The sequence below is a fragment of the Phyllostomus discolor genome, chromosome X, assembly GCF_004126475.2.
Source record: "Phyllostomus discolor isolate MPI-MPIP mPhyDis1 chromosome X, mPhyDis1.pri.v3, whole genome shotgun sequence".
Classification (NCBI taxonomy): domain Eukaryota; kingdom Metazoa; phylum Chordata; class Mammalia; order Chiroptera; family Phyllostomidae; genus Phyllostomus; species Phyllostomus discolor.
The window spans coordinates 74,527,921-74,552,842 of record NC_050198.1 but is presented as its reverse complement, the minus strand read 5'-3'; the positions used below and the strand labels follow the sequence as shown (position 1 = coordinate 74,552,842).

General features: G+C 36.5%; 1 protein-coding gene across 9 annotated transcripts in view; it reads left to right on the top strand.

Annotated features, from left to right (window-relative positions):
* The window catches only part of THOC2 (THO complex 2), a 115,697-nt gene that overhangs the window by 66,415 nt on the left and 24,360 nt on the right, over positions 1 to 24,922 (top strand). For all 9 annotated transcript variants that reach the window (XM_036016513.1, XM_036016510.1, XM_036016515.1 and 6 more), the window contains exons 13-23: positions 7,155 to 7,196; positions 7,641 to 7,771; positions 7,869 to 7,970; positions 11,386 to 11,470; positions 12,063 to 12,156; positions 12,717 to 12,797; positions 14,618 to 14,714; positions 17,456 to 17,573; positions 18,167 to 18,346; positions 19,100 to 19,264; positions 23,722 to 23,997. In XM_036016513.1, the coding sequence (XP_035872406.1) occupies positions 7,155 to 7,196; positions 7,641 to 7,771; positions 7,869 to 7,970; positions 11,386 to 11,470; positions 12,063 to 12,156; positions 12,717 to 12,797; positions 14,618 to 14,714; positions 17,456 to 17,573; positions 18,167 to 18,346; positions 19,100 to 19,264; positions 23,722 to 23,997 (1,371 nt within the window). The remainder of the gene's footprint in view (positions 1 to 7,154; positions 7,197 to 7,640; positions 7,772 to 7,868; positions 7,971 to 11,385; positions 11,471 to 12,062; positions 12,157 to 12,716; positions 12,798 to 14,617; positions 14,715 to 17,455; positions 17,574 to 18,166; positions 18,347 to 19,099; positions 19,265 to 23,721; positions 23,998 to 24,922) is intronic.

Here is a 24,922-nt window from a genome sequence, read left to right as displayed (position 1 = left end):
TTTCAGGGACGATGCAATAAGAGCAGCACAAATAAAAGTGTGGCATAAATGCTTCAAAGATGGTTGTGAATCTCTTGAAAATGATCCATGTTCTGGAAGGCCTGCAACAAGCAGAACACCTGAGAATGTTGAACCTGTATGGGCTGCAATCAACAAAGATTGGTGACTGACAGTGTGAGAACTAGAAGCTGATCTGGGGTTCCCAAAACTACTACGTCCAAGACTTTGATGCAGGATCTTGGCATGAAATGTCTAGTGGCAAAATTCATTTGTGGCTTCTGTTACCAGAGCAGAAGGAACATTATGCTGCAGTTGTTAATGACTTGATTCAAACTGGTATGATTCAAACCATACCAGTGAACCAGGTTTCCTCAAGAAGGTCGTAACTAGAGATGAATCATGGGTCCAAGGCTATGATCTGGAAACAAAGGTCCAGTCTTTCCAATGGAAGTCGCCTGGTCCTCCACATCTGAAGATGTGACAAAGTTGCAGCAAGATCAAGACATCTTAACTGTGTTTTTTGATGAAGAAGGTATTGTCCATCACAAGTATGCCCCTCCAGGCCACTTAATAAGGAGTATTACCTCAGTGTTCTTCCTTGGGTGAGAGATGCAATACAATGAAAATGGCCGTAACTATGGGCAACTGGTCATTGGAGGCTTCATTATGACAATGCTCCTGCCCACGCATCACGTCTCATGCAGTTTTTTGGTGAACCAGCAAATTACCCATGTGACTCAGCCTTCCTACAGCCCAGATTTGGTGCCCTGTGACTTCTGGATTTTCCCAAAACTAAAATCACCTTTGAAAAAGGGAAGAGATTTCAGACCTTTGATGAGATTCAGGAAAATATGGTTGAGCAGATGATGGCGATTCCAACAAAGAATTTTGCAGAGTGTTTTGAACAGTGGAAGAGATGCTGGGAGAGAACTGTGTGAGGTTCCAAGGTCCCTGCTTTGAAGGGGACTGAGACATCTTTGTCCTATGTACAGTGTTTCTTGTATCTTCTTTGGTAAATGTCTGTTTCATATTACATTGCTGGGTACTTTATGGACAGACCGTATACATACACACATATACATGCACACATAGATATTAGATATATCCAATATCTATATTTAATATCTATATGCATATATGTGTATAATTATATGTATCTGTGCACATATATGTGTACTCTATATAATTATAGATATAATTATACCTATATCTATAATCCTATCTATGTATTTTCATATATATGTCTCTATCTTAAATCTAGCTGGATTATTAGTCAAGTGCCCACGTAGGAAAATATGCTTTGGACAAATGATTGCTTTTTGAATCCCCTTATAATTAGTGGTTAACTCAGCATTCTTTCCCCTTTTCTTCTCCGTTATTTTCTTGGTTGCTATTTTGAGTCATTGCCATTATTTGTATGAGTCCCTTGAACCTCAAACTGTTAAGGATTTGCTTTTAATTTTTTTAGTAAACTTTTTATTGAAATAAAACATAAATACAGAAAGTACACAAGTCATAATTGTATAGCTCAATGACATTTTCCAAAGTAAACACCCAAGTATCCACCACACAAATCAAGAAATAGAGCAGTCAGTACCAGCACCCCAGAGTTTCTGTTGGACTCCCTTCTAGTCACTACCTTAGAGGTAAACATAATTTATGCTATTTTTGTTTGGTTTTGAAATCAGCTTTGAATTAAATTTATGTACAATAAACTTCACAGATTTTAAGTGTACAGTTTGATAAGTTTTGACAAATGTATACAATTGTGAATCCACCATCACAGTTATGATATAGTATATTTTCATCACCCTAGAAAGTTCTGTCTTTCCTCTCTGCTGTCAGTTCCCTCCCTTTATTGTTGGTTCCTGGCAACCACTGATACGCTTTCCATCACTATAGTTTTGCTTTTTTCTAGAACTTCATATAAATGCAATTGGAGCTTTCTGTCTGGTTTCTTCCACTTAATGCTTTTGAGATTCATCCAAGTTGTTGCATGTGTCAGAAGTTCTTTATTGCCAAGAATTATTTCATTATATAGACACAACCAGAGTTTATTCACCAGTTGGTGGGTGTTTGCACTATTTCTAGTTGAGGGCTATTATAAATAAAGATTCTATGAATATTCTTGTACAAGTCTTTGCGGGGGGCATATGTTTTTGTTTTCCCAGGAATGGGATTGCTGGGGCATATGGGTAAGTGTATATTTATATTTTGCCGACTTGTTCAACATGTGTGACCATTTTGCATTCCTGGAAGCAGTGTGTATGACTTCCAGGTGTTTCACATCCTCATCAACACTTGCTATTGTCAATTTTTAAAATTTTAATCATTCTAATTGAGGTGTATTTATTGTGCTTTTATGTTTCTCTGATGTTGAACATTTTTCATGTCTGAATTTTCCATTTGTAATCTTTATCAAAATATCTGTTTAAATCTCTTGCCCAGTTTTAATGAGGTTATCTGTCTTTTATTACTATTTCTCAGTCTGATTTGCCTTTTTGTTTTGTTAATGGTCATTTGAAAATCAAAATTTTAAAATTTTAATTAATTCCAGTTTGTCAGTTCTTTTTTTTTTAATGGTTTGCTGTTTGTGTTCTAAGAGATCCTTGCCTAACCCAAGGTGTTAACACTGAAAAAAAGTACATAAATTCTTTTCAGTTGTAAAACCAGGGAACCAAACGAATCCAGGCATTGTTACAAGTATAGACGCAGTTCTCTCTAGTGTTTGATTGCCTCTAATTTTAATTTTGACAACAGTGACTGTAGAAAATTTAATAGCTGTTGGGTATTATTAAATTTTTGACATCTGAAATATTTGTCTTGGCTTTTATGTTAGCTGGTGGATTGATTTTTTATACTCACAAGTTTATGTTGTGTAAGAGAAAGAAATCTGAAGAAATCTAAGTAGTTTATAATAGATATCACTTATTATATAATATTTGTATAAAAAGGAAGTATAGCAGTGTTTCATTATTTTGATCCTTTTAATCTGAAAAGGTTGAGCGACGTCAGCTAGTGCCTGTTCAAAGAAAAAAGGTTGTGTCTTTCTCAGTGCATCAGATTGGAAAGCATGTGAAGTCAATTTGTTTCATTACTGGTAATGTTTACTTTGATCATTTGGTTAAGTTGATGACTGCCACATTTCTCCACTATACAGCTACTCTTCTCCCCTTTGTTGGTAATATGTATCTTGTGGGGAGATGCTTTGAGAAAGCATAAATTGCCTCTCTGATCTTAATTTAAACCACAAATACTATTTTTTAGTTGAAAATCTTAATGTTCAGATATCTTGGTCTGAAATTCTTTGGCTATAAGTATCATGAATTTGTAAGCAGGGGACTGACTCTATATAAAATATCTGTATATAATGAAACATTTTGTTATCTTTAATTTTTTTAATTGCAGAACACTAACATTGTCACTTGGCATGCTTAACTGTTTTTCATAGCACCTACACATTTGAAGATGAATTCCTTGGTGGTTTCTTTCATCCCACTGGTCTGAATGGACTAAGTTGTGTACTATAGTGATAGCAAATATTGAGCTCCTATTCTGTGCTTGGCCCTATTCTTCATACTTTTGAATTAGCTCATTTAATCTTTACCAAATCCTTGGTGCTCTAGGTGAAGTAGCTTGTCCCAAGTCACATGGTTAGTATGGGACAGAGCTGTGATTTCAGTCCTGGAAATCTGACTTCAGAAGCCAAGCTTAAAACTACCATACTCTACTGCTAGTACAAATGTAGTATGTCTGAAACTGAAGAAATAAGTTATCGAAATTTTTAATTCTTGAGCCCTGGCTGGCGTAGCTCAGTGGATTGAGTGTGGGCTGGGAACCAAAGTGTTCCAGGTTTGATTCCCAGCCAGGGTACATTCCCGGGTTGCAGGCCATAACCCCCAGCAACTGCACATTGATGTCTCTCTCTCTCTCTCTCTCTCTCTCCCCCCCTCCCTGCCTCCCTTCCCTCTCTAAAAAATAAATAAATAAAATCTTTAAAAAAATAAATTTTTAATTCTTGAAATTCCTTGTTGTTTCAAATTATATTTGTTTAGTGTGGTTTTGCTATTTTGTTTACCTCTGCAATCTCTGTTTTCATCTCATTCTGTGTATCTCATTTCTAAGCTTTTCTTGTTTTATTGAGTTCATTCTTAATAGTTTTTCTTTTTTGATACTCATTTTTAAGTATATTTTATTGATTATGCTATTATAGTTGTCCCAATTTTTCCCTCTTTACTCCCCTCCGCCTGGTACCCCGCTTCCCTCCAGCAATCCTCCCCTTAGTTCATGTCCATGGGTTGCGTATGTTCTTTGGCTTCTGAAGCCATTTCCTATGCTATTCTTAACATACCCCTGTCTATTTTGTTCCTACCAATTATGCTTCTTAATCCCTGCACTATTTTCCCCATTTTCCCCCTACCCCCGATATCTGATAACCCTCCATGTGATCTCCATACCTACAATTCTGTTCCTGTTTTGTTTGCTTAGATTTTTTTAGATTCAGTTGTTGATAGTTGTGAATATGTTGCCATTTTAATGTTCATGGTTTTGGTCTTCTTTTTTACTTAAATAACCCCCTTTAATGTTTTAGGTAATAATGGCTTGGAGATGATGAGTCTTTTACTTTTACCTTGTCTGGGAAGCACTTTATCTGCCCTTCCATTCTAAATGATAACTTTGCTGGATAGAGAAATCTAGGTTGTAGGTCCTTGATTTTCATCACTTTAAATATTTCTTGCCAGTCCTTTACAGCCTGCATGGTTTCTTTTGAGAAATCAGCTAATAGTCTTATGGGAACTCCTTTGTAGGTCACTCTCTGCTTTTCTCTTGCTGCTTTGGAGAGTCTCTCTTTATCTTTAACCTTTGGCATTTAAAGTATGATGTGTCTTGGAGTGGGCTTCTTTGCATCCATCTTGTTTGGGACTCTCTGTGCTTCCTGGACTTGCCTGTCTATTTCATTCACCAAATCAGGAAAATTTCCTTTCATTATTTTTTCAAATAGAGGTCCAATTTCCTCCTCTTTCTTTTCTCATTCTAGAACCACCACAATGCAAGTGTTTAACCTTTTGAAGGTGTCCCAGAGGCTGCTTATACTGTCCTGGGTTTTTGTTTTTGTTTTTTTTTTTTCTTTTTTCTTGTGCTGATTTTTTTTTTGTATGTTCCAAATCATTGATTTAATTTTCAGCTTCATCCACTCTACTTTGTTTCCCTATAAATTGCCCTTTATTTCAGTTAGCATAGCCTTCGTTTCTGACTCAACCTTTTTTTTATGCTGCTGAGGTCCTCACTAAGTACCTTCAGCATCCTTGTGACCAGTGTTTTGAGCTCTGCATCTGATAGATTGCTTTAGCTCTTTTTCTGGAATTTTGATCTGCTCTTTCATTTGGGTCATGTTTCTTTGTCTCCTTGTTTTGGCAGCTTCCCTGTGTTTGTTTCTATGTATTATGTAGAGCTGCTTTGACTCCGTGGCTTGGTAGTGTGGCCTTATGTAATAGGTGTCCTATAGGGTCCAGTGGCACAGCCTCTCTTATCACCCAAATTGGGTGCTCGAGGTGTACCCTTCATGTGGGCTGAGTACACCCTCCTCTTGTAGTTGAGCTTTGGTTGCTGTTGGCAGATCAGTGGGAGGGACGTACCCAGGCCAGTAAGTTGCAAGGACTGGCTGTGACCACTAACCACCAACTTGCTCCCTCCATTGAGGAGCAGCTGTGCAGGGACAGGGTGGTGGTCCTACAGCATGGTCTGTAGCTATTCACTGGGTGTGCTGGCCCTGGGGTTTCCTGGGTGGTACAGGCCAAGGTCAGCCCCCACCTATATTTTGCCCAGTGCCATCCTGCCTGAGCTATAAAGCAATCTGAGATGGCTGCTACTTATATTGGGCTGAGACTCCCAGGTGATGTCAAGCTGTGAATATAGGCTGGCTGCTGCTAGTGGGGGCCTGGGGCTCACTGAGGCCAGCTGTTGCTTGTTTGAGAGGATTTAGGAAGTTGTGCAGAATGAGCCATGACCAGTCATTCATATGGAAAAGAAGCTTGGGTGAGCCAGTAAGTTGGGTGGGGCAGAGTCTCTGGGATCTCCAGGGTGGGACATACAGTGTTAGCCAGGTTGATGGAGTCTCAGATGTGGCACCACCCTGTGGGCTCTGTGTGGGGAGGGTTTAGAAAAGGGACAATGGCCTCTCTGCTTGCCTTGATGCCAGACACTTCAGTTCCTCCCTGTGTGCCACTGGTGCCTTTCAAGCTGCTACCCTGGTGCTGGAGCTCAGAGGGAGTGAGTCTGAATAGGTGAACCCATGTGTGGATTCATTAAGAGGAACTTCTTGGGGCTCCAACAGTTTCCTCCACTGATTCAATCCTTGATGTTCTTTTCAGCCAGAAGTTGTGGGGACTTATATTTGTGGCACTGGAACCTTGAGCTGGGGGGCCTGGTGTGGGGCTGGGGTCCTCACTGCTGAGATATTCCTCCCGAATTTTTATCCACCACATGTGGGTGTGGGATCAGCTGGTTCTGCATGTGGACATGCCTATAGACATGCATGCATTACTCACTGTTTCATTTTGAATGAGTAGATAGCATTGTCAAACATGGTACTTCAGCTGCCCACCTGAAAATCACTGATAGACTGCTGAGCCATGTTTTTTCAGTATGTCCAGTTTAGGTAGTGATTTTGTCAGCAATGTCATTAATATTGTGGGCTTATTTCTCAGTGAATTAAAGTATAGCTTTAAATTTCTTTGGGTTTAATTTTTTGCAGTGGCTTTAGTGTTAGATTTTATCTGTTTTGTAAGGGAAAATCATCAAATTGATGTAAAATGCAAAGGAATTATAACTAATGTGGTAGCTACAATATTATAATAAATACTTTGATTAATTTTAGGATGCTTTGGTTTGCAGTGAGATTGAGAAAAGAATTGACTGATAAATTTGATATTTAAAATTCATGAGTGTTGCAAATGATTTAGAGGTTAGAAATATAATGAAGTTTAACAATGTTAATTGGTAATACTGACTATATTTAAAACCTACATGTGTGTAAGTAGTAAGGAAATAATTCACAACCATGTGGAAGTTAATTTTTTTCAAATTAGAAATAAATTGTGACAGCATAATCTTAACCTTTTTGCGTATATTTATAGTTTATTTTTAAATTTTAGTTTCAATCTGATGGAAGCAAACAGGAAGATAAAGAAAAAACGGTAAGAGACTAGAAAATTCAATGTGTCTAATGTTTGTTCTAGATACAGAATACTACAAAATTTTACTGTGGATAAGCTTTCATCACCTATGTGAACATTTTTTTTATTCTTTACATGCTGAATATAGCTTTTGGCCTATTACACAAGTTATCTTTTAAGATTGACAGCCTCCTGTTTTTGAGGAATACCATGTTGAAGCAGGACGAAGTGTAATAAAAGTCCCCCATTCTCTACCTACCTCTTTCCTGCCCTCACTTCATTTGCTTACTTAGATGGAGAAACCCAAATAGCTAGCCGTTATGGAAAGGACAGTGATAGTGTGGGGAATTAGATACAGTGTGTTATGAGATCAAGGAATGGCAATTTTCTCAAGGCTGATGAATTTATTTGGGGGGGATTAATATGGACTTCTTACTGAAATAATTTTTCTTCCCTCCTTCTTAGGAAGTTATCCTTAGCTGCTTGCTTAGCATTACCGACCAGGTACTACTTCCATCTCTTTCTTTGATGGACTGCAATGCTTGTATGTCTGAGGAATTGTGGGGAATGTTTAAAACATTTCCGTATCAGCACAGGTAAATATGTAATTTTTTTTTTATTTTGAACTACTATTCTAGTGCATTAACCTCTAAGCATTTAACTTTTCCTAATTCTTCATCTCATTTTTTAAAGATACCGTCTGTATGGCCAATGGAAGAATGAAACTTATAACAGTCACCCACTTTTAGTAAAAGTTAAAGCTCAAACAATAGACAGAGCCAAATATATCATGAAGTAAGTTTTAATTTATTTTCTTCATATTGATCTAAAGTATATCTGGATCTAATTTACTTCCTTTCAGTCAGCTTATGTGTCTGCACCTCAATTTTGAGGCTTCCCAAGAGTATTTTCTAATGGTATAGCTGATTATATACTGCAGATAGAATGACTATTGATTTTTGTGTTTTTTTTTTAGCTCATTTTGACTACCGAGTTAGTTTTTATAGTTGTTGTTTTTTGCATAGCTGAAATCTAGTAAAAATCCATTTTAATGATCACATTATAGGATTTTTAAAAAACGACAGCCTACTGTGTCCTTTGCTTAATTTAAATAATACATTTAATGGCTTGTACAAGGTAGTCAAGTTCTAGTAATTTCTTTGGGAAGTTTTTTAATAAAGATTTTTTCCTTTTGGAGTATCTAATGGAATTATGTGGAACTGTCTCTATAGGGAGTCAGCTTTAGAAAAATTCCAAGATTTTTTTTTTCATTTGTGAGCTTTATTTTCATGTCATTAAAAGTACAAGAACCCCGCCCAGTGTGGCTGAGTTGGTTGGGCATTGGCTTGCAAACTGCAAGGTCACCAGTTTGATTCCCGATCAGGGCACATGCCTGGGTTATGGGTTCAGTTCTCGGTCAGGGTGCATACTAGAGGCAACTGATCAGTGTTTCTCTCTCACATCGAGGTTTCTCACCCTCTCTTTCTCCTTCCCTTCCCCTTTCTCTAAAATAAATAAATAAAATCTTCAAAAATAAGATTACATGAAGCATAGGTTAAAAAATACAAGAGTGATGTTTTTTACTTCCTGGTAAACTGTGTAAAGTTTAATTATGAAAATTTTATACTTCAGATTAATGTTGGTTTAGATAATAAACATAATGCTGTATTGCAAGTGTTTTCTGCAAGGATTTTTATTATAATTTATCATTTATGCAGTAGTATGGTTATTCTGATTAAAACCAGTGGATTCTCCAGTTTAACTAGATTTCAGTTTGTGACATTACTGTCTTTGCCCAATGATAGTGTTCCTGGTCATAGTCTACTGGGGAAACAGGCATATGAACAGTCACAATCTGGTTTCATAGGTGCTGTTATACAATATGTATAAAGTTCTATGGGAAGATAGCGAAGTGAGTGAATTATTTCATCCTGTGGAAGTTAGGGAAGGCATGGAAAGCAGCAGTGTTGGAACTGGTTCTTCTGAAAGAGTTTTGGTCTTAAGAATTCCCCAGATTAAAAACAAAGAATTTCCCAGGTAGACTTTCTAGTTTAACAACAACTAATATTTATGGAACTATTGCTGTGTGTGCCAGGCACTGAACTAAAGTGCTTTATATGGATTATTTAATATATATTAAATATTATTAAATTTCTTCAATCTGTCTCTTCTGCTCTCTACTGCCATTTATTTAGTTCTTTTATCTAGAATATTAGAGTACCTTGTATTATTCTTTTTTAAAAAATCCATTGGTGACTGCCCCGGCAACCAAATAGTTGTGGATTTGATCCCTGGTTGGGGTGAATGCAGGAGGCAGTCAGTCAATGATTTCTTCTCGCATCGTTGTCTTCTTCCCTCTCCTCTCTCTCTCTACCTCTCTACCTCTTTCTTTCTCTATCTCTCTCAAAGCAGTAAATGTATCCTCCGGCAAAGGAAAAAATTCCCTTGGTGACTATTGCCAAGGGAATATATTACATTTTATGGTATAGTCAAGTAAGAGACCCTCCATGACCTGTTCCTCCTTATTTTCACCATCACTTCCTGCCAGCTGCACTGAGCCCACTTATGTTTCCCAGCTCGAGTGAGCACAAGTGCAGGGACTATAGCACTTTGCCTGTCATAGAAGACATTAATATGAATGAATGAATGAATGATTAAAATATCATAGAATGTACACAGAATTTTTAATATACTTGTATTTTTTATTATATTTGTAAGGTAAAACTATTTCACCAGGCTTGAACAGTATGATTTTGATACTGATTGAACTTGTTATGTTGAGAATGGGATGTATTAATTTATTACTTGCAGAATTTCACAAGTTTTGATTATTGTTTAAAACATGAACTTGCCCCTGGCTGGCGTAGCTCAGTGGATTGAGCACGGGCTGGGAACCAAAGTGTCCCAGGTTCGATTCCCAGCCAGGGTACATTCCTGGGTTGCAGGCCATAACCCCCAGCAACCGCACATTGATGTTTCTCTCTCTCTCCCTCTCCCTCTCCCTCCCTCCCTTCCCTCTCTAAAAATAAATAAATAAAATCTTTAAAAAAAAAACCATGAACTTGCTATAGGGCATCTAATGATTTCTTCTTCAAATACTCATTGATTGTGTTCCATATGCCAGTCACCATGGTAGCTTGCAGGAAGATATAATCAAGAAAGTATCCTTTTATTTTTGTTTTTCCCTTTATGGTGTTGGAAGCAGAAGGGAGTGGGATAAAAAGTATAAAGGTTAGTTTTAACAAGTAGGAGGGTCACCTGAAATAGTAGGGTTAGAAGTAAGGAAAGATGGTGATAAGTTTTAAGGTAAAACGGTATAACCAAAGTTTGGAACCGATGGGGGTGGGGATCCAAGAAACTAGACCAAGAAGAATGGGAAAGGAAAGCAGTTGATGATGAAGTAATTTTAATTGAATGGTCAGTTTTGTCTTAAGAAGCTTCTTAAGTAATTATATTAAGTTTGTCACTTCCAGAATGGTCACATTCCTTGAGCTATTAACTGAATTCATTATTTGCTTCATAATATTTTCATTCTAGAAAATTTCTTGAAAGCTTTCCAGGTTTCAAGTTTCTAGATTTATTATGTAATGATCTTGTTGGAAGAGATTAAGATGATCTATATTGTTTTGAACTGTAGACATTTCATTAATTTCCAGAAATGTTAATAAAAGAAGACTGAGCTGAGGAAGACTTAATGAAAGGAGTAGAATTGACTTTTAAAAAATTTTTTATACTTTGAATATGAAAACCAGAGAACTTCCTATATTAAGGAATATTAGCGATTCCTCTGTTAGGATCACTGAGATGGCACGAGGCATTTCATAGCATTACACCAAATTGGATACCTTAATCTCTAAACTGATAAAAAAAAATAGTCCTTCTTAATCTAAAATAATTATGATTCTCTATAATTTTTATGTACTTACAGAATACCTTAGAGTTTTAATGTTTATTATACTGTTACTAAAAATGGAAATGTATGTATTACAAATTGTTAAGCATTAACACAAAATCTTAATACCCTGTAGGAGAATGCCTAATGAAAATAGCCCAAGTCCTGCAGTAAAATCTGTGGTAAATGTAATTGTTTACCTGGATCCATTTTGGGTATTTGGCAAGGAAATTTTTTTTTCCATGATGTAACAAAGCTATCAATATTACGAGGGAAATTACTTAAGATGATCAGTGTCATCTTTTTCTCCCCTTGTAGGCGTCTAACCAAGGAAAATGTAAAGCCGTCTGGAAGACAGATTGGGAAGTTGAGCCACAGTAATCCAACCATTTTGTTTGATTACGTATGTTTTGAGATTAATGTTCTTTAAGGGTTTTTTGTTTTTGTTACCACTAGTGGAAGTGGAATAATATAGTTTTAAAAATGTTCCATAGTTTCAGGGGGGGAAAACCTTTAGCAAATGAAACATTATATAGTTACTCTAAAAACAAAACTTAGCATACAATACATTTAACAAATTGATCTACTTTAATAATATGTAACAATGCTGCTTTTATAAATAGTCTAACATGTTATTTACCACATTTTGATTTATAGAAGCATTAATAGATTTGATTTTAGCCAGAAACATTTGAATAACATTTCATTGTGATTCATATATAATACTTTCATAATTAGACAGATTTGTAAAACACATTTGACTAGCCTCTATATTTCCAAAATTGAAGTTTTAGATACCCTGGAATTATTTCCTAATTGGAAAATGTAGCCCAAGAAAATATTTTCTAAGGAAACAATAGGAGAGTAGGTTTTATATAAATACAAAATGGAAGGGAACTAGTTTTGAAAAATGAAAAATTCTGCCATTATTTAGTTAGTACAGTAGTTCTCTTTTGATTAGTTAACATCATCTATTCTGTGTTGCTGTCTTCCAGATCTTGTCACAAATACAGAAGTATGATAACTTAATAACACCTGTAGTAGATTCACTGAAATACCTCACTTCATTGAATTATGATGTCTTGGCCTGTATCCTTTCAAGCGAAGTAATACATAGATTTCACATTTCATAGATTTTAATTGTGAATATTTTATTTTCATTCTGAGTTCCTTTACTAACCATGTGAGGCTGATTCAGTTGGCTGATCTGAAGGTTGGTCAGTCAGGGTTTGTGTGTGCTGCCTGTATTGTATGTAGGGAGAGACAATGTTACACTTGTGAAACATCTTTTTTTTTTTTTTTTTGTATCATCCCACTGATTACTCAGTGTTTGGAAAGAGCAAACATCTTTTTAATATAATTTTTGTTATTTTTAAAATTAAATTTATTGCAGTGACATTGGTCAATAAGATCATATAGGTTTTAAGTGTATAGACATCTTGATATTGGTGGAATCTGTATTGCTTGCTGAAAGATGTAAAAAGGCTAAAGAAGAAAAGTTGGTACTATAGTGAGTGTATTTTTCAATAATTTGCAATAACTTGAAGCTGTCAATTTTATTTTTTCCCAAGACGTGGCATTTTTTGTTGTTTTTAAGGGTCTTTTTTTAGAGATGTAGTGACTTAAATTTTTTTCTTAATGTGTGAAAGATTGTATCATTGAAGCTTTAGCTAATCCTGAGAAGGAAAGAATGAAACATGATGACACAACCATCTCAAGCTGGCTTCAGAGTAAGTATTTTTATTTTTCCAAGGATGCCATTTCCATCTGCTATGACTGCCATGCTGTGTGTTCTCTTACCTATGCTAAGAGCCTGTTGGCAAGAACTCTTGAGAATAGCCACTCAACTTTTTTACTAGTGTTCAAGGTCTTGGCTGTGTAAGGAGGTTCTTATAGTGCTTATTAATTTTTCAACTTAAGAGGCCAGTATTTGCCATGATAGAATTTGGGCAGGCATTACTGGGGAGATGAAAATTCCCTTCTGTTTTATTATTTTAGAGGAATTAATCTTAAGGGAACTGTTCTCCCTTCTTTCATTTCCATCCCGATATTTCAGTCATCTTAAAGGAACAAATAGCCCTGCCTGGCGTAGCTCAGTGGATTGAGCTCGGGCTGCGAACCAGTGTCACAGGTTCAATTCCCAGTCAGGGTACATGCCTGGGTTGCAGGCCATGACCCCCAGCAACCACACATTGATGTTTCTCTCTCTCTTTCTCCCTCCCTTCCCTCTCTATAAATACATACATACATGCATACATACATACATAAATAAAATCTTTAAAAAAAGAATAAAAAATTTGTTTAAAAAAAGGAACAAATTACTTGGTTGTTTAATAAAAAACAAAACAAAATTCTAGCCTTTTAAAAAATGTTTTGTATCTTTGATTTCTAGTAGCCAGTTTCCTTTTTCTTTAACCTTTCTTGTCTGATAGCTGAATCTTGCAGTAGCTCCCCAGTTGCCCTTTAGTCTGCAATCTATAATAAATCACACAGATAAATTCTTTGGGAATCGGGGTCTTAATGTACTGTATTAGCTTCATCTTTTGCCCCTCCTCAGTAGTCTAGGTTCCATTAATACTGAACTTCTTGCACTTTCCATGATCCATCTGCACATTATTCCCCTACTTGGAACAACCTTCCATGCCCACTTATCTCCTCCACTACATCTTAAGATTTCAGCTTAGAGGTCACTTTCTTTGGAAAGCTTTCCCTGTTAATGCTCCTACCCAAAAGTCAGAATTAGGTTCCCCTCTTCTGTCCATAGAACCTTTTATTCATCATAGTCATTTTAGTTTACTTTTCTCTATCCCCTACTAGATGGTAAGCTCTTTGAGGGCAGGACCTGTTTTTTGTCCATTTTCTTTTATGTGCTCAGCAAATAATTGTTGAAAAGACTACAGATCACTTGACCTTACTAGGATCTCCTCTTGACCTGACTGGGATTTTTCTCTCTATTCATAATATGATAAGGACTGTTGGTTACAATTGGTCTTTTTTCCTGCTTCTTGGTCTGGCAGTGCTTACCTGTTTTCTTGTCCCTTCACAACTAGTAGCATGTTCCTAGATAGAAAGAGGTTTTTTTTTAATGATTCAGACATTTGAGGGGCAGGTGTTTTGTTCGCTATTCAAGTTTACTGAGTGATCTGAAGATTTTGTTGTGACCTAATTAATGTCAGACTCTGGAAACAGGCCATATGCATTTGAATTATTGTTCTACCTCATACCAACTATGTGAACATGGACAAGTTAACATGATATATGTGTTTTAAAATTTCATCATTGATAAGTTCATACCAGCTGAGATGATTATTGTAAAGATTAAATAAGGTAGTTAACAAAGTGCTTATTCAGCACAGTGTTTGGCATATGTATGCTCTGTAAATATTAGCTATAATCAGTTATAAAACTCTATTAATTGGCATCAGCAATGCAGTTATTCCTACCTCATTTTATTTTAGAAATTGAGTTAGTTGAAGAAATGACATTCAATATTGTACTTTTTATTTTATGAATTGTTTTTTTTAAAAGCCCTTTTTTTAATTTCATATAGGTCTGGCTAGTTTCTGTGGTGCAGTTTTTCGTAAATATCCAATTGATCTTGCTGGTCTTCTTCAATATGTGGCTAATCAGCTAAAGGCGGGCAAAAGGTATTCTTAGCAAATTATATGTAAATGAAATTCAATAATTAGAGTACTTCTGGTGATATTGGGATGTTGAGATTTCTATTATCCTGAAAACCGATTTTGTTGGTTGTAGGCTTAAGAAGAAAGTTGCTCACTTTTTTTATGTGGTGTTCTTTAACTAAAATAAATTATAATTTAATACATATACACATTTTTGCAGAAAGAAATTAATATTCAGATACACACACACACACACACATAAAAGACTGACTCATTTTGACTACCTGTTAGGCTTTTGACTACATGGTTAATGTGGTATATTATACATCCTCTCATGACAAAACTATTGATTATGCTACTGGACAGTAACAGGCCTTTACACTGAGCATTTGGTAGGAACATATTTATTTTGAGGGTGTATATAGTATCTTTAACACAATCATTTTGGAATTTGAACTTTGAGAGACATAAAGCTTACACACCTTTTGAACAGTACCCTCTCCTTTATAAATACTGAGTTTTATTATTTTATTCTGGACCAACAGCATTGCTTAGAGTTTGAATTAGTATGTATATTAACTGTTACCAGCAATAGACTAACGAGAATCACAGAACTCAGAATTGTTAGTAAAAACTTTCTGGTAGAAAGCAAACAAAAGTCTGTAAAGCTACCTGGTGTTCCAAACAAGTACAAGGGGGGACCCAAAAAAAAAACCCTGGAATTTATTCATGAAAAATTGTGTATCAGTCACTTTCAAAGTACTCTCCATTTGATGCAGTATACCTATTGAGACCTTTTTATCCGTATGGCTCAAAACGGCTTTTGAATTTGTTGATTTTGATGCCTTTTAGTGCTTCTGCCATTTTTTGTTTTATTCTTCCATTTCACCTTTCCATCAGCAAAATGTTTCCCTTTGAGGATTTTTTTCATCTGGGGAAACAAACAGAAGTTGCCTGGGGTGAGATTGGGTGAATAGGGCAGTTGGGCCACGAGGGTCTGTGCCATTTTTGGTCAAAAACTGCTGAACACTCAGCAGGGTGTGGGCAGGTGCACTTATAAATTACCCATTATGAAATGGGCAAATGTGTTGAAAGAGTCTTCAAAAAAATTCGCTGAAGCCGGAATGAAGCCTCTCACAACAGTGCCAGCTGGTGCACTGATACAGATGGGTTCCTAGAGCACTCACCTAGCAGGGGAAGCCTGTATTTGTACTACAAGGGGCCTGCTTGCCAGAAGGTAATTCCGGTGTTTGTTTGTTTTTTTTTTTTTTTTGGATCCCCCTCATATTACCTAAGGAATTCTTGACATTATTTTGGTTTAGGGGAAACTTAAAAAAATAATATGTAGATAGAGGATTTTATCAACATAACACTTCTTGCTATATTCATCTTATTGGTCATTGCTGTACATTGTACTCTTCTGTGTCTATAGGCCAGGAGAACATAATGTTATTTTTAAATCTATAATTCAGTTCTCTGTGCTGTGAATATAGTTTTTGTGACCATCTAATTAAAAGATAGTTTAAAGAAAAAATATTTTATTGCTCCTTGTCGTGCATAGTAATTTGCATGAGTCCATTCTTGTTTTCAAAAACTATGTTTAGGGAAGATAAGGCTAGTTGAGAGAGAGGCAGCGTTTACTAAGAATCTTAGAAAACTGTTCCTTTGTCTATTAACTTGTGTCTTGGATATGTCTACCTTTACCTTTGGATAAACATCTGCATTTGTTTTGTGGGAAAGAATGTTTTCACTTTATCTTCATTACTTAACTAATTAAAGAAGATCTTGGAAGTCATAGGCGTTATTTATTTGCATTGCCAGTCCTAAACTTGAAGAATTAAAATGTGTAAGTGTTGGCATAGTAATAAATATGCTGCAGACTGGTCACTAAATTGTCATCTTAGACTCAAATACCACAACTTGGAACTTCTGTCCTCGTCCTTATTTCCTTCCCTTCCTCCCTCTCTCTCTCCATTCCTTCCAAGTATGTGTGTGATTGTTTAGAGAGATGGCTCTATACCATCAAAAATACATATATTGGCCATACTGTACTAGAGGATTAAAGTGCTATGGAAGACATTATTGGGTCAACTGATGAAAGTGAAATCTAAACTGTAGATTCACCTGATAAAAATAAAGTATGAACTATAGATTAAAGTGCTGTATCAGTGTTAGAATTACTAAAGTTGATAACTGCTATGGTTATGTAAGAGAATAGCTATATTTTTAGGAAATGAACTCTCAGGAAATACAGTCTTAGGAATTTTAGGGGTAAAATGTACCCCTAAAATGATGTTACATAGTAAATAAACTCTCAAATGCTTCGGAAAATTTGTGTGTGTGTGTGTGTGTGTGTGTGTGTGTGCGCGCGCGCGCGTGTGTGTGTGTGTTTATGGAGGGCAGAGAAGGAAAGGGAGGGAAAGGGGAGGAAGATAGAGAAAACACAAATGATAAAGTAAGCAGGAGTAAAAATGTTAATAGATGGAATTGAGGTACAGCTTTATACTGTTTTTATCTTCGCATAGTATCTATACATTTGAAATTATTCCCAAGTAAAAATTTCAAATAAACATAAACATACTACATGGTCCAAATATTTTTCAATATAATTCTAGGAATGCATTTTTCTCCTAAGAACTGCTTCAGCCCCTTTCTCCTCATATTTATATACAAATAATTTAGGGTTTCTTGGTATATTAGTTATATATTGTCACTGTTATATTTGAAATTTGAATTACAGGCTGTTTCTCATTTTTTCTAAATAGTTTTGACTTGCTTATATTGAAAGAAGTGGTACAAAAAATGGCAGGAATAGAAATTACAGAGGAAATGACAATGGAGCAACTAGAGGCCATGACTGGTGGAGAGCAACTAAAAGCTGAGGTGAGAGTTGCTATTTGTATTTATGATTTTTAAAAAGTTCCAAATGTATGCATGCTTATAGTAAAGAATCCAAACAGTACATAAGTACATAAAGCCAAACATCAAAGCCATACATATTCTCCTCTCACAACTGCCCCCATCTTCCCTTTAAAAGTTGAGATATACTAGTTATTTTAACCTTTTTAAAAAACTGAAACAAAGTATAAAAAGAGTTTAAGTAATACATCTGTAAGGTCAATAAACATCACATCTTCTTTGGTCCTTATATCCTAACTGGCATAAATCTGAACATATTTACTCTGTAGTTAAATCAGCTTCACACTGAATAAAGAATAATCCACCATAAGGGACTGCATGGTGGAAAATGGAAAATATGCAGAAGTTTTGAGGCAATTAACAGTTGTGTTTAAGTCAGTGACTATAACTAGTAATGGTGTCAGTAAAATAAATTTGTGAAGGGAAGGAATGTAGACTGTATGAGGTTGTTTTTTTTTTATCTTCAGGATGGTAACTGAACATTTTCTGTCATTTTCAAATCAGATGGCATGTGTTATGTACTGTACGCTGGTAAATTTATGTCTTTTCTTTTGCAGGGTGGTTATTTTGGCCAGATCAGAAACACTAAAAAATCTTCCCAGAGACTAAAGGATGCTCTACTGGACCATGATCTTGCTCTTCCCCTCTGTTTGCTTATGGCTCAGCAGAGGAATGGGGTGATCTTTCAGGAAGGTGGAGAGAAACATTTGAAACTTGTGGGAAAACTCTATGATCAGGCAAGTTAAAGTGGCTTTTGTGTTCATGGGGATTTTTTTTTATCCTGTTAATGGCAAATATGGGATGCTATATAACTTGAAAAATGTCATTTTGCACATATGAGTGTGAAATAACTCTAATGTAAAGTAGACATTCTGGAAATAGGGGCAGTTTTTGTGCAAATTATGGTATTTAATTGATGCTCTAGGAGATGTAATAACATGTATAAAATTCTCAGTTAGGTAGATAACGTTAAGTTGTTTGCTCTCATATCTTTCTTAATCCCTGGAATTTCAATCACAGCAAAGTAGATGTGATCCTTATTTATAAAATGTATTTACCAATATTAAGCACCAAAACCTATGGTTATCTTAAAAAATGTGTTTAACTATCAAGGGAAGAAGGCATGTATTTTATAAATGAAGTTTTCATCTTTTAAAGGCAAGAGAATTGATTGCTATATCCATAACATTGTTGTTTGTGATTTAGGTAGATATATTCTGCTACTAAAAGTGATGAGCAGTAGGTTGAAACTTGAGATTTAGTTGATATTAAAGCCTTAGGGTAGTGTACTTTTCAGTACCCTTAGCAGCTTTTTTTTGTAATATGATTATGTTTGTAGATTGTCTCTAAATTTCTTTCAATTTGTAAATTTTGAATTCTTGTTAATCAAAATATTGTTTAAATGATGCCTTAATCATTTTAGAAAATGTTTATATTGTTTTTGTAAAATGGTAGCACATTTGTGTTATTTGTCTTATTTTTAAATTTAGTGTCATGATACCCTGGTACAGTTTGGTGGGTTTTTAGCATCTAATCTAAGCACAGAAGATTATATAAAACGAGTGCCTTCAATTGATGTGCTCTGTAACGAATTTCATACACCCCATGATGCAGCATTTTTCCTGTCTAGGCCAATGTATGCACACCATATTTCAGTAAGTATATGTATTTTTGCTGTCATTCAAGAATGATTCCAAGTTATTTTAAATTATTTATTATTGCATTTTACTTTGACATAATATAGATTGTCTCTTGGATAGTTACACTTTTGTTAATACTCAGCTCTGAGCAGTGTATAATGAAAATGCCCCTTTGAAAGTAAGTCTTACTAGTTCTGTAATTTTACTGTTACTTTGTCACTAGTTGTCCAGCTTGATGTCTTATGGGCCCTTTAGAACTATGGTTCTCAAACATTAGTGTAGATAAGAATCACCAGCAAAGCATCTTAAAAACTGAACCTCATGTTCCCAGATTCTAATTTAATTCTTTGGATGGTACCTTGAAATTTGTTTTGTTTTTATTTTTAGTTTTTTAAAATATCTTATTTATTTTCAGAGGGAGGGAAAGGGAGGGAAAAAAAGAGGGAGAGAAACATCAGTGTGTGGTTGCCTGTCACACGCCTCCAACTAGGGATCTGGCCAGAACCAGGCATGTGCCCTCACTGGGAATCAAACCCACAGCCTTTCTGTTTGCAGGCCAGTGCTCAATCCACTGAGCCACACCAGCCAGGGCTGTTTTTATATTTTTTTAAACAAGTACTAGATGATTCTACATTAAGTGAATGTGGTATGTCATCTTGGGAAACACTTTGGTTGAATACACGGTCCTGTTTCCTCAATGACAATATCCCTGTCAGATAGTTGACTTGCTTTCATAGATAGAGAGCAGGCAGACAGCTGGTAGGGGTGGGGAGGTGCAAGGTGGAAGGATCCAGCGGAAAAGAAAAAGGACTCATGGGCAAGGACAACAGTGTGGTGATTGCAGGGTGAGGGGGTGTGGTGGAGGTGGATTGCAGGGTATAAAGGGGATAAATGGTAATGAAAAAAAATACCATAAAAAATACGGACAGAAAGATTTAACCAGCCCAAAACATTCTAAAAAAATCTTATAATCTCTGTTGTGTAACTTCTTGGAAAGATGTATTGATTCTTGTTTTATTTCTCTCTACCTAAATGAAACCACTAAAAACAAACAAACAAAAAAACAGCATAAAAAGCAAACTAGAGCCTTTCCAAGCAGGGTATCCCAGTAGTGACTAATGAAATTCAAGTAAGGATGTTGGGGAAGAGGAGGCAGCCTTCTCTACTCTATCTGCCAACTATTCTTATGTGCAAACCAGTGACCTCTAACTGGAATTCACCTTTTCTTTTCCCTCAGGGCCATGGTCAGTACTCTGTTTGGAAACTATGGTACTTCTCCACTCTGACTGGAGTCCTCACATATTCTTAATTTTTGGTAGAATTGGACTCTGGCCCCTCTGTTTGTTTATTGTTTTTAAGTCTGTACTATACAGGGCTTTCTCTACAGATTTTGGGGACGATCCTAGTCCTTTCTCTTAAGCTAGTATACTTTCTTTGTTCCAAGTAGGGCTACAAGGCTGTGCAGTAGAGACACAGAAAAAAGGCACTGAGTAATTGGGGGGAATAATTGATCATTTAATCGACCATTAGCTTTTAGTGTTTACACATCAACTGCTACAGTCTCACACCATCCTCTAACTACTAAATGTTAATTGATTGAACTATCACTTTATTAGCATGCAGCTATTCTTTGCTATACTCTCTAGAGTAGAAAGGGATAAAGGAGAAAGATTAGGCCATTTCTTCTCCTTTAGAATCTCTCAATCCAGAATATCTGTATGCTTGTTGCATAGTTATGTCTTGTGTTGTCGTTCCACCCCACAGTAGATCAGTCTCAGCCATACAACAGGGGACCTGATTTCTTGAAGGACTGAGGTGAGACACTTTCTTCATCTCAGGAAATCTGACCTGCCTTGTGCTATAGACTGAGAAGAGAACACACTAATCAGTGATACTGAACCATAGCAAACAGGAACACTTGGTTGCCTGAGATTGGCTGAACTTTTCCAGGTTAGAAAATGGAGCAGTTCATTCATACCAATAGCTACCTTTTCAGTAGCCTGTGTAAAATATTATGCCTTTGTCAATTAAGAGATACAAAAATCTAAACAAAGAGATGTGATTTCCCCCCCAGGGTGGAGAAGGAAAACAAAGAACTATCCAACCAAGTCAAGGATAAGTCTGTTACCCATAGACCCAGAGGCTACATGCCACCCTCTGGAAAGGGAGTTCCTCAGCAACCTTGCACTAGATGATATCCAGTCTTCCCTAGGGATCCTAGCTTTTGCTTTTTAGGTAAAAGCCTCTGCTGAAGAGCCTTCTATGAGAGAATATGAGTATTGGAGGACTGCTAGGTACCTTCTGTAAGTTGACTACCAGTAGGCTCTCATGGGAATAATTCAGCCAATCGAACACTGCTTAGATTATTGGGCTAACAAGAACTGTTTGAACAGTCATTAGAAGTACAGCAATAACTGTGGATATCAGTTCTGTTCCATAGATCTAGTTCCCCAGGTGACTTGAGATGTAGAGCTCTTATGCTAGTCCATTTGACTGAAGATGTGAGCTTGATGAGGGAATTAAACTGACTTTAGACAAGGAAATGTTCATCCTAGGTAAATATGCAATGTAGATGTTTTCTTTCCTCTTTTCTTTTCTTTTCTTTTCTTTTCTTATCAGGCCTTTTTTAAAAAACAAGATAGGCAACAGGGGGTGCCTAGCAATAGAGGTAATTTTTCAGTTTTAATTGCTGAGACCCACTTTGCAATGTTTGCAATGTGGGTCTGAAAGACAAGTGCCCCTCCCTGTCCAAGTCAGGCAACTACTGCATTTCACTGTGTAGTTTTGCCCAATTTTTTTAGGGGAAAATAAGGATGCATATTGTATATGGGTATAATGATTTATATACCGTGGGTGTAATAATCCTGTTTATAATGCACACAAAAACATGAGTGTTCATTATACATGGTAGTGCATTATACATGGCAAAATACGGTAAGTCATCTTATGCAGGTAGTTTCAGTACTGTTTTATCTTGTGTTTTGTTAAAACTTTAGCAGATGTCATTCTGCTCACATAAATCCATTAGTTACCATCAATAGGACCTGCCCTCAAAAATTTTAAACCCTTTTTTATCCCAGCTACTATTCTCTCAGATCTCTGGTGTAATTGGGACTTCTATCGTATTAGTAATGTTGTTTGTAACTGTGTCACCTGTGTGGTCTCAGTAGTTATCAGCATGCTGTCTAAAATATGAATAGCATGAGATAAATCTTTCCATTTCTACAATAGTTGTACCATTCTCAGAGCTTGCTTGAGATACTCTCTGGAACAGAGTACTTAGATGCCTTCAGTTCCAGTGAGCCTGGGGTAAAGCAGCATTCAGGACGGAAGACAGCTGGACTGCAAGGAGCCAAGACTGCTATCATGAAGCAAAACCTTTGACTTTTGACCTTTTAGTTTTGGGTTCCATGTTTAGCATGAACTGTGAATGATTTAGTGCTTTTCTAACATGAAGAAGAAGCTAATTTTAGATCTACTCTTAGGTTCATCTTCAGGGATGATATCTAACCCAAACAATTTTCTGGGTGAGAACTCTGTCATCCTAAAGAGACTGAAGCACATGATATAGTAGCCATAGCTCTGCTTGGTGGTGTTTTCTTTTTGACATTTGGCATACACTCCGAACCATTAATGTAGTTCCTCCCATTGCACTAACAGATTCATTTTCTCATACAGTTAAGAGGATGCTCTTCTAACTCTCTTCCTAATTAGGATAAACCAACCAGGACAAAAAACTGCAGTGTCAGTTCTCACACACTTTAGACTCCAATATACTGTAGTTATCCCTACGAAATCTTATTTAGCTTAGCATTAGGGTGACCACTTGGGCCTGGTTTGCCTGGTACTTTCCCAGTTTTAGCACTAAAGTCTAGCAAGCTAGGAAAACCTTCAATTACTGGCAAAGCTGATCATTGGTCACCCTACTCAGTAGTCTTATGGTGACTTTCTCATAACCTTTCTTAGTGTTGATTTAGCTTCTTAACTGACAAATTGTAACAGCTGATAGGGGCTATGTGTAGTGATAAAACAGTCTGTCCTGGTTGGCTGTTACTTGTTTTATTCTGCCTCTTTACTAGTGTTAAGAGCTTCTACTTGTTTCCCTTGAATATCGCAAAAGCAGGAGTGGAAACCCTACATGCCCAGTACATAATGCAGCAGTAAGAGAGAATAGGGTGGGGAGAATGGATCTTGGGCAGCCATACACTCCATTTACTTACTTAGCAGGTCAAATTCAGTAAGAATCTTCTGAAAAGCTTCTAGTTAGCACAGTGAGGACTAAAGATTGGAATAGCTTCCAGGGATGATTTGTCTTAAAGTAATTTTTCGGTAAAAAACTGGAATTCCTACAACAGTTTTAATTGCTCATCCTCTGATTTTTGAAAAGGGAACATAGGTTTTTATACTGTGAAAGTCAGTGGTATAAATTGTGTTGTGTGTGTGTGTGTGTGTGTGTGTACTTTTTATTCCAGTCCAAGTATGATGAACTTAAAAAATCAGAAAAGGGAAGTAAACAGCAACATAAAGTTCACAAGTACATCACATCATGTGAAATGGTGATGGCTCCTGTCCATGAAGCAGTGGTCTCCTTACATGTTTCCAAAGTCTGGGATGACATCAGCCCTCAATTCTATGCCACCTTCTGGTCATTGACAATGTATGACCTTGCAGTTCCACATACCAGCTATGAACGGGAAGTCAGTAAACTTAAAGTCCAGATGAAAGCAATTGATGACAATCAAGAAATGGTAGGTTTTTGTTCTTGTAGCCCAAGTACAATAATTTCATGGTATTAATTCAGCATTATCCATACTTTGAAATTATGTTAGCTCAGGTTTCTTAAAGCTGCAATCCTGTTGCTATCTAATACTGCGTTGAGTGGGTTAAATGGTGACTTCTCAATGGCTGGGGGCAGGGGCTTGGTGTATATGTGGAGATTTTGATCACTCAAGTGATATTTGAGTTTGCTTTTCTACTGAAGGCCATGCTAACTACTAAAGTAATCTGTGTGACTCCAATTACAAGGGCCATAGGGGTTCCAAAGAGGAGAATGCTTTAGGAGAAGGTTTTATTGAAGAGGTGAGTCTTCAGCTGGGTAGGCCTTGAAGATAGATTAGGCTTGAAAATACAGGAGCAAATTGTCTATTCTAGAGATCTAGCAGAGGTGTGAAGTAGTCCAAAGTTTAAGACCACTTTTACTTTAGTGAATGGACTTAGTGATAAATTTGAATGGTTAGGATGGGGCTAGTGTATGTAGAAGAGTGAATGTTAGAAACAGGACTTGGTAAAATAGAGGGTAATTTTCTTTTTTCTTTTTTTAATCCTCATGTAGGGCATGCTTATTGATTTTAGAGAGAGAGGAAGGGAGGGGTAGAGAGAGGAAGGGAGGGGGAGAGAGAGGGAGAGAAACATTGATTGGTTACCTCTCAAATGTGCCCAACTGGAGATTGAACCCACAACCTTGGCATGTGCCCTTTCGGTTTTGGGATAACTCTCCAGCCAGCTGAGCCTCAATGACCAGGGCGAGGGTTATTTTAGATTTCCTAAGATGGACTTGATAATGGTAAAAATACTACTTTAGAAAAATTACTCATGGCAGCAGTATGAGAGGTGTATTTGATAGGGGAAGGGACTAACATTAGGCTGGAGATTAGGTGGGTGGCTTTTTTGGGT